Below are 16,405 nucleotides of genomic sequence, written 5' to 3' on the forward strand. Positions count from 1 at the left end.
CTTTTATTCAGTATTAAAAACCAAAACCAGCAAACAATAAAACAAGTTAATCTTGCCAACATTTGTTCATTTGAATATGTTAATAGTTGATATGAGGGAGTATTTGTGAAATTGGTGCTGAAATGTCTCTTCTTGTCATCTGCATCAGAGATATCTGCTCCCAATTAATCATCACATAATGTATATATGCACCCTTACTTTTAAAATTCCAGTCCTGTATAAAAGAAAAACACAATCCTTCTGTAAATTGAATTAATTATTTTTAGTCCAGAATCCAGCCCTCTAAAATGAGCAACCTTTATCTTCACTGGTATGCCCCATGTTCTGATATAAGAGTACCAGCTGCTGTACATGCTGATTTTGGCTGAAATAGCCTGGGTTTTGCAAATTATTGAAAAGTAGAAAAGGCATCTTTCACTGAATATTTGGAATTTTTGTTTAGACAAAAAAAAAACCAATAAAAAAGCAACAGCAACACAAAAACCAACCAAACTGATCTGAGTGGCAGTGGTGAAAGAAATTGTTTTCCAACAAGCAGAAGCTTAACCCTTTGTTTTGATGAAAAAGCCTTTCTTTTGCTCAGATGCAGCCTAGTGGCTGTACTTGGGCTGAACTGAATTCAGCTGTGGCCTTGAATGGCATGTTGGGAATCCCTGACTTCCAGAGTTTGTGTGCCCACAGATGCTTCACAGTGAAGCCAGAGAAGTGAAACTGCAGCTGCTTCTCTTTCCTACCACTTGAGATTTTGAATAATCAGAATTTTGGAAGAAGGGCAGAGTTCTTGCTTGAAAAAGGATGTGACCCTTTTCCATCTGCCCAGCAGAAACAGGGCACCAAGACTGACTAACACACGTGTCGTTTGCCTCAGCTCTCTGTCACAGGCTTTAGATCTAGGCCAGTCTCAGAGGTCACCATATACTGGGACAGCTGCTCTTGTTGTGGTTACATGAATCACTTATGGTATAAAATTAGGGACAAACATGATAGGAAGGGTAAAGATGCATCATGATAAATCCTAGACTTTCCAGTTGTTCTTTATGACCAAAGCCTTTGCAAGCTGACGTTTCATGCAGTGCTCGGTGGGAAGAAGCAGCTGCCCACACCCAAAATAGGAACTAGTTTTGGAACATGAACAACCAAGTGAGGATATAGCATGAGGGGCTCTATAAGTTTTGAAGTTTTTAGAAACAGTGATTATTTTTAAAAAGCCAAATACATAGACATCCAACAACTTCAAAAAAAAGGGAAACAGCCCACCCTTTTCCAGGCTGTTGCCTGAGCAGTTCTGTACAAAGCATTTCAAGCATTTTGTAACTGCACCAGCATGATGTTGTAAAAAAACCCTTCTGCTAGCCAGCTTGCATAAAGCATTTGGCTTCCCTCCATGAAGACCTCCACCCACATTTATTCAACAGCACTAACTGGCAGCACGATGAAATGTTTGACTTGCATTTTTTTCCTTTGCTGAAATCTCTCACTGAAAGTAGACTGAAATGGAATAGGGTTTTATTTCACATTTTACATCTTAGAGCAAAACCTGCATTCAAAATCTTCTTTTACCTATTTGTTTTTTGGCTTGGGCACATTTCTGTCTATTTTTCTCACCGAAGAGTTGTTTGTGATAGTTCTCTGCCTCTGAAAACATTGTGGGACCTGCGTTTGTTGTGTTCAAGTCCAACACTACACAAAACCACTTTATTGTTGACCTTATGCCAGCTTTAGAAGACCATGGATGCAGTGTTTGGAGGACAAGTACTGTAGAGTGGAAGAGAGCACTTAACCTGAATCAAAGATGCATAGGCAATTTGTGGCTAGCCCATTTTTTGGTTGCTGCCACTCTAATGAGGCTTTAGGATAAGCCTCAAATTTTCTCTGCATATGTTATCTTGGTTTATTCCCTGCTGGTCGTGCTGAAATCAGCACAGTGATGTGCTTGGTGAAATGCACTCACACGCAGGTGCTGTACAGACACATGAGGTCAGAATTAAGTGGAGGCCAGGGTTAATCTGCCTTGATTAGCTCCTGCTCCAGTTGCGTTGCTATGATTAATTTTGCACACTCCTTTCTGTGTGCAGGCTAACTTAGCAAGTAGCAGAGGATTTCTTTTTGGTGTGGCTGCAAAACCCCAGTCTGGAATTGCTAATCGCGGCATAAAACCAGAAGTGGAATATTTTAATATGGCAGAAAACTCCCAATGGTTCAGAATTCCTTATGGCTCATACACCACACAGATAAAAAGGTGGCAAGCAAAGGGAGATGAAGAGATGACCACAAGCACATGGCTTGGGCTTATTGGGGAATTGGGCTGAACTCTTAGCTGTCTGTAGGGCTGTGCCAGTTGGTACTGGCCAAACAAGGAATTGTGTTGGATGAAAGGAAGCTGTGGTCTCCCTTCTCTTCCCTTTCCTTTCCCTGGTATATTTTGATGAAACTCTCACAGCCTAGAAGTTACCTCTCTGCTCCTGAGCTTCAGTTTCTCTTCTAGTTCTCTTCCCAAGACCTCCTCCCAATCCCTGGGTGTCCTTGTGCTGGGCTGGACCTGCACAGTCTGGTGTGCACCCCTAAGCAGTCACACCAAGCTCCTTTCCTTCCCCCATGCTCTCTCTGCCCTTCCCACCTGTCTATCCTATGCACCCCTTTTTGTTGAGGGTTCTTGCTCCTAGTCATCCCTGGGCACACTGTCTGCTTTTCTTCTCGGGAAACTTGGGATCAACTCGGCCATGAGGCCAGAAGGAGATCAATGGTCACTTCAGACTTGCAGTCAGAAGGGTTGGTTTGTGGCTTGCTTTCTCCTTTTTTTTCTGCTAATTTAGACTTTCAGTAGCTCCACTTGAGAGCATTAAAATTCAAGTTAAATTTGTACTTTCATTCTTCTATTTGTGTGTACAGTATTTCCCTTCCCTTAATTGCTGGGATTTTGCAACCATGAAAGAGGAGGTTTTGTCTTGGGTTGTGGGGATATTTTTCCTGCCAGGAAAATTTTGATGTTGCAACATGGAAAACACAGGGCTTTGAATACTTGCCCTTTGTTAGAGAAAGAGCTCCTTTAAGGGTTTGCATCTTTATTCTGTGTTTTGATGTGGAAGCCTTTCTCCTGAAGACTTCTCTCTTCTTTTTGCTTAAAGAAAGGGCAAGAATTCAAGTACTTTGGTTTTTCATGTTGTAACATCTGTGTATTTAGCTAGGGCACAGAAGAAGGGCTCATAAAAGCCCCAGTGTCTTCCTATCGTGTTTTTTGCTGAGGAAAGCTGTCATGCCAGGGCAGTGTGGCTGTTTCTGAGAAGGAGCATAAGCATCACAGTGACCAGTGAAACATCTGCCTTGCCTTGTTCACAGCGAGGGCACCTCCTATCTCTTCAAGGTGATTTGGGTGTGAGGATACAGAATAGGAGCTGTGACCCCAGTACTCCATCTGTGCAGTGCCCAAATACCAATTCCTCAGCTGAAGCCAGTGGCTGATAGCAGTACCCTCTCCCACATCGCTGCTGATGGAAGGAAGACAGAGACTGTGGAGGTGGCTTTCCTCAGCCTGAGGCTCGTTAGTTTGACTTGGCAATTCAAGTTAAATTTTCCCATGAGCTTAGGTACCAAGCTGCAGGGCAGTGAGACCCAGTGGCTGAAGGACAGAAAATGGGTTAACCTGCCCATCAGTTTGTCTTTATCCCCTCTAGATGCCATGGACAGTGGAGAAACTCTCTTGAGGTGACCTCTACACCCAGCTGCCTGGCAATGTAAAGGTAAAGACGTAGGAGGAAATTTTGCCTAGATGTGAAAAGAGAAGAACTCACCTGCACAACCAGATCTGAGCTCCTCAAAGGCTGGGACTGCTGTGTTTGAACTGAATCCAGCCAAGGCTCCAGAAAAATAAATGCCATTGTTGACTTGGAGTTCATAGTGTGCTTCTGCCCTTGGTTTAGATTCATGTGCCTTTGTCTCTGGATGGGCACTCAGAGCACTGTTGGTTGCAGAGACATTGCCGCATGATACACCTTGAAGCACCAAGTGCTTCTATTTTGGACCACGAATTCCCATGTCTTCCTGGGCTCCTGTGCCTGCTCAGAAGTGCTCTCTAGGCAGCTGCACTCTTGCATAACCCGTCAGGATTCACAGGAAAATGGTGTGGAGAGCTCTAAAGGGGCAGGATTCAATTAGCAAGGAGTTCATCACAGCAGCTGGGGGTCACATCCACTGAAAAGTGGAAAAGGCCATCTCTTCACTCAGCAATCTCTTACCTGCAAAGCAGGAGACCTCCCTGCTGGGCTCTCACAGCCTAATTGCTCTTAGTTTAGTCTCCAGCTGGTCTCATGATAGCTGTAAATGGCTTTGCTCTCTTTGGGTGTCTGTTTCTACATCAGACATCATCCTTGGCCTCTCTCTCCTTCATTTTACCCAAATGCTTTCATTAATCCTCCTCCTTGCTTCTTTGGTCAAATTTGTGAGAACTTCACCAGGTTTTCTGTTGGAAGTTCCTGACACTGCGCTGTGCAGCCTATGAGTCTGATTTCAGTTCTGGGAAGAATGAGGTAGGAGAAACCTGTTGTGCTTTGGTCCAGCCATGCTTACACATTGGCATTTATGTGCGGCCAGTGGGGCAACTGCTGGTTTAAAGTGTACCAGCTCAGGTTCTCTACTCGTGGTTATTTCTGTCTTCTGGCATCCTGTCTGCAGAAACAGGAATTTTAAAAGAAGGTGAATGCTGGCTAACATGCTAAATCTCCTCATCGCTTTTGGTTTGGGAAGCCAGTCACCTTCCAAGTTACCCCTTCCCAAGGTTTCTCCTTGCTACTTTCCCATTTCTATAGGTAGGAGTCTTCTTGAAGCTTTTATGCCACAAGGTAACACCACAAGCAAAGCCACTTGCATCTGGCCCTTTTTTGGTGCTGATGCTTTCCAGGATGTGGTCCTGTCCTGCCTACAAAGGGTCCAGATCACACTCTCCTCTGTTGTTTACAATTCACAAAGCACACAAGTGTTAGCCTGGGGGTTTGCCTTGATGAAGAGCACATTTAAGGTTAAGACAAGGACTTTGTCTGGCCATCTACACGATGCTTAACTTTGTATGAATAACCCATCCGAGATTAACCTTAACCTTCACTGCTGTGTGTCTTTTACTTGCACTTTCAAAGTGCCATTTTAAATGCTGCCTGGGCTTGCTCACCTTTTTATGAATGCTGCAAGTGAATTCCCTTTCAATGGCAGCTGCTGACACGGCAGCTCTGCCTGTGTTTAGTGTGATGCCATGGCCAAAATCCAGGCAAGGTAGGAGAGCCCCATGCAGTGGGGTATCCCCACAGCCCCCACTAGGGCTTGTCCCCTCTCCCAGGAGATGCAGCGCTTTGGAGGGGCAGCAGCTGGGGATGGGTTGATGGGTGCAAAGGCAGAGCTGGATGCTTCTTGTGTGTTTCATGGGAGGTTTGCAAATGTTCCAGAGCAAGGGGAATTCCCTAAGCAAATTACCATGCAGGATACAGCACATGCATCTCCATCTTCCTGCCCACAGCTTGTGCTGGGGCACCTGCCCTGTCTCAGGGGGAGGGAGGGCAGGAGGGCTCGGCTCCCAGCGGGGAGCTCTCCCACTCCCCCACAAGCTGAGTTTGTGTGTTGGTGTCAGCTCTCAGCCCTGCCCTGACACCGTGTCTGGCTGCTGCAGGAGTCAGATGAGGGCAGCCTAGCCTCTCCATACTGGTTGGGCAGGTAGGAAAGATTAATTTCCTCTTCTGTACCAGCTACAGAGTCCTGGCCCTATTCCACAGTAGCAATTCTGCCCAGGGCATAGAAATTTATCAGCATGTGCAGTCTCTTTGGGTTGTTTTTCTTTCCTTTTTCTTTTCTTTTTTTTTTGTACAGTCCTTAAGAATAGCCTAAATGGCTTTGAGCTGAGACCCGTGTTTCCTAGATTTAAAGGGGAGGAGCAGGATAAAAGGTTGTGGAGAGACTCAGGTGACTTTCCAGCAAGCTTGGCAAATAAGCCTAAATCTCTGGGTCTTTGCAAGAGCCTAGAAGCTCTTTTTACCTTAAGAGCTCATGGAAACAGACATTCAACACCAGTTCAGGCAGGAGAACAAATGAGGCTGAAGGCCTTAAAGGGCCTGCCATCACCAAGGAAGGTCTCCAGATCTTCTTCCAGTGTAGCTGTCTCTCCTCCAGATATGCAATGGAGGTGTGGCTGGCTCGTGGGGTGCGCTGTGATGTGCAGCGTGTCCAACTGTGCCCACCTGTGCTGATGCAGCAAAGTGGTTTTTATCATGGCCCCATCTGCAAACTGGGGCAGCCTGAGTACTTACCCCTACAGGGAACAACACCTTGCTGGGACTGTGGCCCCATTCAGACTAGACAAACCTGTATCAAGCCCTGCTGCTCTGTCAGCAGTATGCTCCTGCCACAGTCTTCATCCATGAGTGCCCTGGGCTTTCCCCATCACTTGTGGGCAGCAGATGCTTATGCTGTGACTGTACAGCAGAGGCAAAACCTACCCAGCCCCATCGACTGGGATGTGAAAATGTTCCCAGTCATCATGAAGGTCCCACATTTGCCTCTGGGGTGCAACGATGCATTAGGACTGGTACTTCTGAGCAGCTGATGCACTTTGAGTGCACCCCATGTTTGTACTGGCACAGCCTAAACTGATGAACTCCTCTTGTACCCTCCTCCTGCCAGTCAAAATCCTGGCTGTATACAAAGCTGGAGCTCAGGAAGTAGCTCTGATGTGTGTATCAGTATGTGGTGTTTACCCAGAAGGCTGTGGTAGCTTGTTCCACAGGTGATGGGACCCCCTGTGAGGCAGATACATGGAGATCCAGTGAGTTATGATTCCATTAGTGGAGTTTAATCTAATGGGGAACAGCATCTGGATGGCTGTCACAACTGAGGTGTTTTAGGGGATTTGAGCATGGGTTTATTCACAGAAGCATAATCACTGTATTGGATATGCAAGGCACTTAAAGCTTTTCCATCTGTTTCAGTTATCTCCTTAGTATCACCACACCATTTGGTACAAAATATTTACGGGGAGCTCCCCAAGGCTGTACGATCTCACTCTGAAAGCACAAAATTGTCTAGAAATAATACCCAGCTGTTGAGAAAAGGAAAATGCTTGTAGCTATTACTTTGGGTTGTCTCCCAGCTCTGCTTCACCATGCATTTTGCTGGTTATCCCTGACATCTAAACTGGCTTTTACCTAATGTTTCAGTCTTGGGTTTGCTGAGAGATGGAAAATTTGGGGGGCTGTGAAATACTTTGAGCCGTATCTTGCCAGAGGAGCAACTCCCCAAATTCAGTGGTCAGTATTTGGTACTGGAAAAGGAAAATGAAATCCACATAGTCATCTTCCTCTCCATCTGCTCCCAACTTAGGCACACAAGGATGAGTGGGATCTGGGACAGAAACTCCCTTGTCCATCCAGCTTGATTTCATCAGATCTTACAGTCTTTGAGCAAGCCCAGTAGAGGCATAAAGGCCCCAGGACACATAGTGGTGCCAGCAGCTACAGGTTCCTCACAGTAACTAAAAACCTTTGTCTCTTCTGTCCTAGTTCTGGATACTGCAGGCCAAGAGGAGTTCAGTGCAATGCGGGAGCAGTACATGAGGACTGGAGATGGTTTCCTGATCGTCTACTCGGTGACAGACAAGGCCAGCTTCGAGCACGTGGACCGGTTCCACCAGCTGATCCTCAGAGTCAAGGACAGGTGGGTGCCACGGGGCCAGGCACTGTCCGACCTGCCAGGCTCCTGCCATGCTGCTGACCACCCTGGGGGCGTGGTTGCACATCTCACCCTAACTTCTGCCTTCTGGGTGTCCTGAGACAAATCCTTACGTGAGGGTTTGTGGACCTCAGTGTGGTGAATAAGTGGTGGTTTACCTCTTGTAATAAGCATGAAGCGCTTTCAGTATGGATAAAGGGTCAGTAGTGTTACAGTGGAGTGAAAATGGGTCTGGAGGGGAGAAATTTCTGCCAGAATGGTCTGGCAGAGCAGTGTGAGAAAGGAAGATCAGACACCTTTGAAGGTAACCAGCTCGGCTCTGAAGGGGGGGAGGGATGCTCTGTGCACAGTGCAGGCACTTTGGGATCACCAGCAGGGAGTCAGCAAGCATTTGGCCCTAATTACTTTGTGTGTCCTGGCACCATCTTCCTTTCCCTTGCTTGTGCCAAACACACCTTCATAACACACCCCCTGCGTAATTTGGGGGTGTCAACAAGTGTCTTGAAGAGGCAAAAATTCATGCTGAAAGGAACTGTATTTTTTACCAGGGATGTAATGTAGTTAATGCTCTGTGCTCTCCAGCAAACAATTGCACAGAATAAAACATCTCTGTGTGCCTGGGGATACAGCAAGAGAGGTTGCCTCTCCTCTCCTTACATGTGCAGGGGAGAAGGTAGCACTGGGAGTTTAATCATGGCAAATGAATGTGTCCTGGCAGAGTGAGGGGAAGCTGCTGGTTTATCTCCAAGATAACTCCCTCTTCCCATGGTTCAAGAGGCAATGGATCCATCCTCACTGGGTGGGGTGTGAATTAAGCCCTTATATGTCTGCAGCTTTGAAACACTTAATTTTTCTGTTCATAATGGCTTTTAATTATGGAAGTCATCAAGAAAAGTCACCAGAGGGTTTGGGCCTCGTTGCTGGCTTCCTTTCACAGCTCTGAATAACTTCCCCACAGGAAGGGTGGACTCGTATCATGTGAGGTTCACAGCTGACAGCTCTTCCAGTAAAGCATCCAAAGCATAGCCCACAAGAGTGAAAAGTAAAGGAAAAACCACTCTTTGATTTCATTTAAATGAAGAAAAATGTCAGTCACTCAGTCAGCCTCTCAGATCACAGCAGTCTAAGCACTGCTGGCTTAGCTTGGGGCAAAGTAAATCTGTTTCTGAAAGCTGAAGGAGACAGGACAGAATTTCCTGTAACCTGCCCCAATCCGATGCTGATTTTATCTAATTTAACTTGGTGAAAATAAGATGTGTTCACTGTTCTGCTCTGGGCTGAAACTTTTACCCTCCACGTGCCGTGCAAACACTGCAGCAGCGTGTGAGAGGCAGGAAGTGAAACAGGCTGGTGAGGTTGTTTGTGTTTCCCCGCTCAGCGCCACTCCGAGCGTGAGGAGAGTATTAATCTTCATCCAAAACCTGAGCTTGGTCAGAAAATCGAAGCAGTGGGAGCAGTGTGAGTAAAAAAACCCTCCTGCCAAACCCACAGGTAGCTGGGAGCAGAGCATCACCCTGGTTTTCAGGTTAGCAGGCAGTTTTGGCAACTTAAAATCCAAAAGAATTGCAGGCTGCTGCATTAGCAGGGCTTTTCAAAGCCTTCCTCCCGTTTCTTTCCACAACTTTCATTATAGTAAAATTTCCAACTGTAGCAGCTTTGTCTAACTAGTAGTTGTATGGCTTACAATAGCGAACAAAGTCCCCATAGAGTTTTATGCCTGATGTAAACAAGGCAAATGAGATACCATCCAAAAGTAATCCCTTTCTAATCAATGTGCTGCAAGCCAAAAAGCAGTCAAATAATCCAGACAAGCAAATATTTTGCTCCAGAAGGATCAGAGTCAAGATATATCAATGCTCAGGTATTAACATTAAATCACAGTCACATTATCAGAATGAATAACTCTAAGACTCATTTAAAATGCAGAGTGCAGTATGGTATTTTTCCAGCCAGAGCAGTGGGGCAGCATGCCAGAGGGAAGATGGAGCTCTTATCATCTCGATGAAAAATGACCCAGAAACGCTGTTTGAAAATCCAGAGTTACCCAGGGAAGTGTTTTATACAGAAATGAGTACAGCTAGCTGCTCCTTAGCCCAGTAAAATCAGCTCTGTTACAGCAGAGAACACTGGGATCATTTAGGAGGGTTTAAAGTTAAATATAAGACAACAATACTGCAGTAACTGTCAGTGATCAGAAGGGACCTCCTCCCTCCCAGCAGTGGCTAAGAGGCCCTGCAGCAGCTGATTACTCTGTTTCATGAAGCCAGAGGAGAGAGTGGCACTGCCAAAACCTCCCATGGCTCCCAACCTTGGCACTGTTTATCGCTGGAGCTATGGAGCTTTCTGCAGGGTAGAGGGGGAGAGCTTTGCACAGGATATGCTGTGGATGGATGGATCTTTTCTCAGGTGGTGAAGACAGTCACTTACATGCCTGGTAGCTAAGGAAATACTGAGTATTACTACAGAGGGAGATGGTTTGGGTATTTTTTCTGGGATTAGAAACAGGAGATGGTAGGTAATAGTGTTGGAAGCTTAGCAAATCTCTGGTTCCCTCCAGCCTCCTTCCAGCTACCACTGCCAGGCTTTCAGTTTGTCTCAGGTTAAGAGCTGACGGGCATCTTTTTGCTCCCAGGTATTCTCTTCACCATTGGATGCCCCTCTAAGCACCAGCTCCCAGAGTCCATTTTTCTTTCCCCACAGTTTCTCTCAGTGGATGAGCAGGAATGAACTGACTCCAGTTCTTCCATCATCCCTCAGTATCTTGCCAAGATACACAGTTACTGAGATGTCTTAACTGCTGCAAAAGAGTCCCAGTCTCCTGTCCAAGATCTGTCTTTATGTCTCAGTTGATTTTCTGGCTAATTCTGTAGATCTTTCTTCACCGATTTGGATCTTCAGGCTTAGCTATTATCAGGCATTGCAAAGCGGTGACAATAAATTCCTGAAGTCCCTACAAATAACAATGAATGTGTGCATGAGTGCAACTTGTCAAGCAAGTTTTTACAATGTGAACATATATGTAGCACATCCTGGGGGTTTTCTTTATATTTCTTTATACATATGTGGTATGTCTGTAGCTGAAAATGTTGGATGATGTCAGCATCAAAAAGTGAAATTTATGCTCATAATTTTTGTTGTAGACTGCTAATAATTGGGTGGTGGTTTTGATTTTTTCCAGGGAGTCTTTTCCAATGATTTTGGTGGCAAACAAAGTTGATCTAATGCACTTACGGAAAATTACAAGAGAACAGGGGAGAGAAATGGCAACAAAACATAACGTAAGTTTGCAGAATTATTTAATGGGCTATTGAAAGCCCTAATAAGGTGTTCAGAATTGAAATCTGTGCTCATTAGCAGCTAAATTAAAGCTTACAATTAAACATTTGCAAATACATTTTTGACTACTACAAAGTAGCAGCTATGCAGTTCCCTTTCAGTAGGGCCAATTCATCACGGAAACCAGAGCCTCTGCTGTGCACCAGGTTGTAGCAGAGCTGTGGCCATCGCTAAGACTTACATACAAGGTGTCTGAAAGTGGTGAGAAGTGTTCAGGGTGAGGGAAGAAAGTGCACTCTCCTAGAGTGAAAAGGCAGAGTCAGGCATTAGAAGGTATATCCAGGTGCCTGAGCTTGTTAAAGATAATGAAGTTAACAGGGTTGTTAAGCCTATATAAATCTGACCCACCATCTTAGCTCTGCATTATTCATGCTGTTAGTTTAGCCTGAGAAATTGGTCTTAGGTGGGTGTAGATCACATGCTGCTCCACTAATCACCTCTAAATGCCAGCAGCCCTGAACACCCAGAGGGAGACAACAACTCCCTTAGGAGGTGGAACTGAATGGAAAGGTTAAAGGCAAACAAGCCTGAGACCTCTTGGCAGCTTGCTGTGCCTAAAGGACAAGCTGTGTGGTGGTTTCTGAGCAAACCACGATGGGAGTTTGGCAGGGCAGGTTCACTCCCCGCCTCCCCAAGGAAGCTGGTTCCTGTTGGAGCCAGGGCACCCAAACTGCAGCACAGCATGTTGTATCCATCTGTATGCACATGCTTTGGAAAAGGCCGTGCATGAAAATACCTTATCAGAGGCAGTTTTATAAATCTGCCAGTGTGCTGGACAAGCACTCTAGGAGGCCCCATCTGGCTGTCAGACTTTGAAGGGGAAGATTATTTTACACTGAAGGGGAATTGTAGTCATGAAATATTCATGCAGTAGTCCCAATAAAATGTGGCAAGCAAGAATTTTTGGCAAGTGCTGGTCTTTCAACAACCTTCGGCTATTTTCATGTCTGCGAGCACAGCTCAGGGGGAGAGAACATCTGACGACATGAAGTCTGGGATTATTCTCCCCCAAACCCAGAGCTCCCATAGCAGCTGTTTAGCCTGGTGCTTGTTCCAGACCTTTTGTAAGTGCTCGCTGACCTTGCTGCAAGCGTGAGGGTGTTGATAGCAGTATCATGGCAACATTTTGTTTACCTGTATTTCTCCAGCCTTTAGGCTTTTCATTTTGAAACTGGTTTGCTCCCAACACTAGGTTGTTAGTGATCTTTTTCATGATACACTTCTCTCCTCCAGATTCCCTATATAGAAACCAGTGCCAAGGACCCACCTCTGAATGTGGACAAGGCCTTCCATGATCTCGTGAGGGTAATAAGGTAAGCTGCACACTCCTCCTTTCCTTACTGCCCGTGGATGGGACATGCAGGGGTCCTGGCCCAGAGAGTCAGGAGCCAACTTCTGGGGAGACAGGTTTTCATGGAGGTGGGAGATTTCTGGTGTTTATTAACTTTCTAGTCCTGTGTCTGCTTAGGTATGTTACCAGCAGTTAGTTACCCATGCAGGACATCAGTACCAGGCACAGTAAGAAGTAGGTGTGGCCATAATGAAAATCTTATTATTCAATGAAAAGTGCAAAGCCTCCTATAATGATCAGCTCTAAAACGCTGGCATTGAAAGCTCTGGACCAGTAATTTGGGTTTTCATAGTTTTGTCTTCTCAGGGTCTTGCGTTGCCAGAGGTTAAAAAGGACTGGCAAAAAATTCTACAAAATTCTGATGTTGTAGGTGACTTCTAACATTTTCTGCTCACTAAATGGAAAAATTAAGCCATTTTCTATGAGAAACTGCATGACCTAATGGCTATGCCACAGGTTTCCTCCTCAGACTGCAGAGGTTTGTTCCCAGTTTTGGCATGAGCTGCCTTTGCTCGTTTTGGCAAACGTGCACTCTATGGGTGAACCCCTGCTCCGGCTGCCAGCAGGGAGGAGCTGCCTTCCCAAACCCTGGCTCCCCTGCAGGAAAAGAGCTGCACGCACATCCCAGCGTCTCGGCTGATAACCTCAGTTCTCTCTGAGAAGATTTGTTTTTCTGGCACTAGTTGTCTGCCAGATTTTTTGGGCCCTCATTTTTCATGTTTTGGGAGGGTGCTGAGCTGAAATCATGCTCCTCCCTGCCATGCAGTCAAAGTGCCTTGCTCGGCAATTAAACCACAAGGCATTTATTCACAGCATATCTGTACTTGTGAATATCCTAGCACAGCCTTAAGCCAGCCTCCATCAAAAGCAGATGGTACTGCCCACTCTTCCCACATGTCTCAAAAGCAGGGGGCAGAAAGTCTTTGGAGAACTGAGTTGGAAGTGTCCCAAGCTCTTTCCCAACTGTTCTGTAACTCTGCATTAGCTGGCTAGATATTACTTTTGTGTTGCAGCAAGCTCTTATCACTATCTATTCTGCTCTGCAGGAAAGGAAAACAGCCAAAATAAGATGGAAAGACTTTGTTTGCTTTCTCTACATAACACAACTCCAGGCAGGCTGAAAAGAGTATTGTAATGAGGCATTACTAATTTCAAACCGTGAAAATGCACTCCGTAACCTCAAAAATAAGTGGTATACTTCAGTTTCCTGAGTAGCTACTGTGAAAGTCCTTGCCAGCCAGGTGAAACCCTCTGTGATGTCAAGGGCACCAGAAATGTTCACAAGAGCTGGAACTCGGGTTAAGTCAGAGAGCAGGGAGATGCTGTGTGATCTGGCTGGTCGGTGGCCACAAAGCAGCTTTACTTGGTTTCTGGATGTTACAAACTGTCAACAGTCAAGGGTAGCATCACCCATCAAGTATTGTTTTTCTGATTTTCAAGTGAGCTTTTTCAAATAAAATGTAAATTTCATCTCCCTGATAACTGTGTCATTGAGGGAGTGCTTTGCAAATGAAGGGCTTCCTCAGAGCCCTTGTGAGCTCTCAGGGTGAGCATGCTTGTTCAGTGTTGCACTGTTTGTGCTCTTTGCACTTGGCTGGTTCCCAGTTTATTTAGCTTCATGCAAGAAACTGTTGTCTGGAAGTAATCCAGAAAGGAGTGGGGTGATTGAGTCCACCCGATAGATGTTTTAAATTTCCTGATGCCCCTTTTATACTGCAGCAGTGCGTACACAGGGACTGTCACAGCAGAAGCCTTGAGCAGGCCCGGGCCATGGTTTCTGGATCTCTAAAACAGATCCAGAACAGTGTGAACAGCTTGTGGTTACTTAGTATTTATCCAGATTTAAAGTATTTTCTGAATTTCATCTTTCTAGTTTTGAGCTCTAAAGTTTTATGTTTTTCATGCCTCCAGCCTTCATATTCACTAAAAAAAAAAAGTCTTACTAGACAAAGCTGAGTTTTTCAGGTGGTTGCAAGAATTTAGAAGCTGAGGCTGTAAGAGAAACACCAGCTAAAGCCATAGTGATTTATGCCCCAGCGATGTCTCATCCTGGTCTGGATTACTTGGTATGAACACTTGGTTTAATGCCTGGCATATTACATCACAAAGAGGCTGGTTTTGAACTCTTCAGACTCTCGGGTTTGAATCTACAGAAACTGCCAGTGTTTGTATGTTTTATCTTGCACTAAAATCTGCATCTACAGGCTGCCTATGGGGTGTTTGAGCCACAAAGCATTCTGCTGGATTTGCACTGCTGGGCTGGCAGAGTGACTGCTGCAGTTGGGTACAGCTGCAAACAGACATTTGGGCAATGCCTCATCTTCCTGGACAGGGAGAAGCCCTCAACAGAACACTTTAGAGGCTGCTCCATGGCACAGTGCAGGAGGGTTCTCAGCTGTGTGTTCCTGGTGGCTGTGACTTCAGAGAGCCGGGGACATCTTTCTGGGGTCAGCTCATTCTCTGTGCTCAGGTGCTCTTCACAACTTTCAGGAGAAGGCAGAGCCCCATAGGCAGCAAACTCAGTTTTCGGTTTATTATTTTTTAGCCCCTCCTCCATCACCAAGTCTGTAGCAGTGCAGCTGGCTAAGGGCAATGCCAGCTGAAAGGCAGAAGAGTGTATTTCTCTGTGCTCTCTGTATCTCTCTCATCCTCTTCCCTAGTGAGTGTCAGCAGCACTGTAACACATGATGTTGCATCGCTCAGAGCAGCCCCTGTGGCAGGGGAGGAGGCAGCAGTTCACCCAGGGCAACTGGAGGCCCTGGCAGGACATACATCCCCGCCATAAACCTTAATGGCTTCTTTCCTGCTTCCTGAAGAATGCAGGCAGTTCTCAGCTGTGTGGCATGGAAAGCCATGCAGTGCTGGAAGGGTATATGGAGATATGTATGCAAATATGCACAGGCACACCAAGATACTGCTCTTCAGGCTGCCCGGGGCTCTGGATCCAACCCAGCCTTATGTCTCACCTGCCTGCTTTCTTCTCTGTCTCCCAAAACAGGCAACAAATCCCAGAGAAAAGCCAGAAAAAGAAGAAAAAGACCAAATGGCGAGGGGACAGAGCCACGGGCTCCCATAAACTCCAGTGTGTGATTTTGTGACGGGACACCCTGGGAGTGCCTTGGACGCCTCCCTCCTCCCTTCTTGACCCACTGCCAGCCCAGGCAAGGAGCGCAGCTCGATGCTGATGCCCACACGGCCCCGTGGCCCCCTCGGGCTCCCTACGGCGGCTCAGACTCGGAGGAGGCAGCTCGAAGGGCCTGGACCCCCCCCCCAGAGAGGAGCTGCACATCAGGGCCAGCGTGGGAGCTGTGTGAATGGGAGGCGGAAGGGATCAGCAGGACCTCAACTCTCAAACACCCCCAGCACCTTCCAGGGGCCTCCATAATGTTTATTAAGAAAAAAAAAGGAAGAAGTTAAAAAAAAAAAAGTGTTGGTTTTATCTGCAAACATTTCTCTTTGTGACCCATTTCTGAACAGCCTTGAATAGCCCCCCTGTTTGGTACAGTCGTCTGTGTATGTGTGGGGGAAGGGAAAGGGCTTTTCTTTCTCTTAATTTTTTTTGTCCTCTTCTTCCTTTTTGTTGTTTGCTCAGCGAGTGTTGGGTTGCAAAGAAACAACGGCCAGGCTTAAATTTCTTGCACTGAACTCTCTCTAGGGCAGCAGTGCCAAAACACAACTTCATATGAAAGTGCATAGATTTGGAGGAAGAAAATTAATTCCAGCTGCTCTGGGTGCTCCAGACATTGTGTCAGACTCTGGAGGGCCGCCAGCTCACAGACCATAAACTCCAGCTTAGGAAAGGAGATTTGGGCTTGGATTATATTTTTTTGTCTTACCCTTTGTCCAGAGGTTTTGTTTCTGTTTTGTAACTTTGGACATATCAAACTTAAGACGTTTTGTTAACCTGGAAGTATTTAAATTAAAGTAATTTACAAATGGAAGGGTATGTCATTTCTGGGGGAGGGAGATGGAGGGGAAGGGAGAAAAGAAGTAAAATCTGAACTGAATTTGTTATTT

The 16,405-nt window shown here is 45.9% G+C and overlaps 1 protein-coding gene across 3 annotated transcripts in view; it reads left to right on the forward strand.

Annotated features, from left to right (window-relative positions):
• Window positions 1-16,329, forward strand: part of MRAS (muscle RAS oncogene homolog) — a 38,162-nt gene extending 21,833 nt beyond the window's left edge. For all 3 annotated transcript variants that reach the window (XM_048309656.1, XM_048309654.1, XM_048309655.1), the window contains 4 exons: window positions 7,533-7,686; window positions 10,880-10,979; window positions 12,271-12,350; window positions 15,387-16,329. In XM_048309656.1, the coding sequence (XP_048165613.1) occupies window positions 7,533-7,686; window positions 10,880-10,979; window positions 12,271-12,350; window positions 15,387-15,486 (434 nt within the window). In that variant the 3' untranslated portion in view covers window positions 15,487-16,329. The remainder of the gene's footprint in view (window positions 1-7,532; window positions 7,687-10,879; window positions 10,980-12,270; window positions 12,351-15,386) is intronic.
• The last annotated feature ends 76 nt before the right edge of the window (window positions 16,330-16,405 follow it).

The sequence above is a fragment of the Corvus hawaiiensis genome, chromosome 7, assembly GCF_020740725.1.
Source record: "Corvus hawaiiensis isolate bCorHaw1 chromosome 7, bCorHaw1.pri.cur, whole genome shotgun sequence".
Classification (NCBI taxonomy): Eukaryota; Metazoa; Chordata; class Aves; order Passeriformes; family Corvidae; genus Corvus; species Corvus hawaiiensis.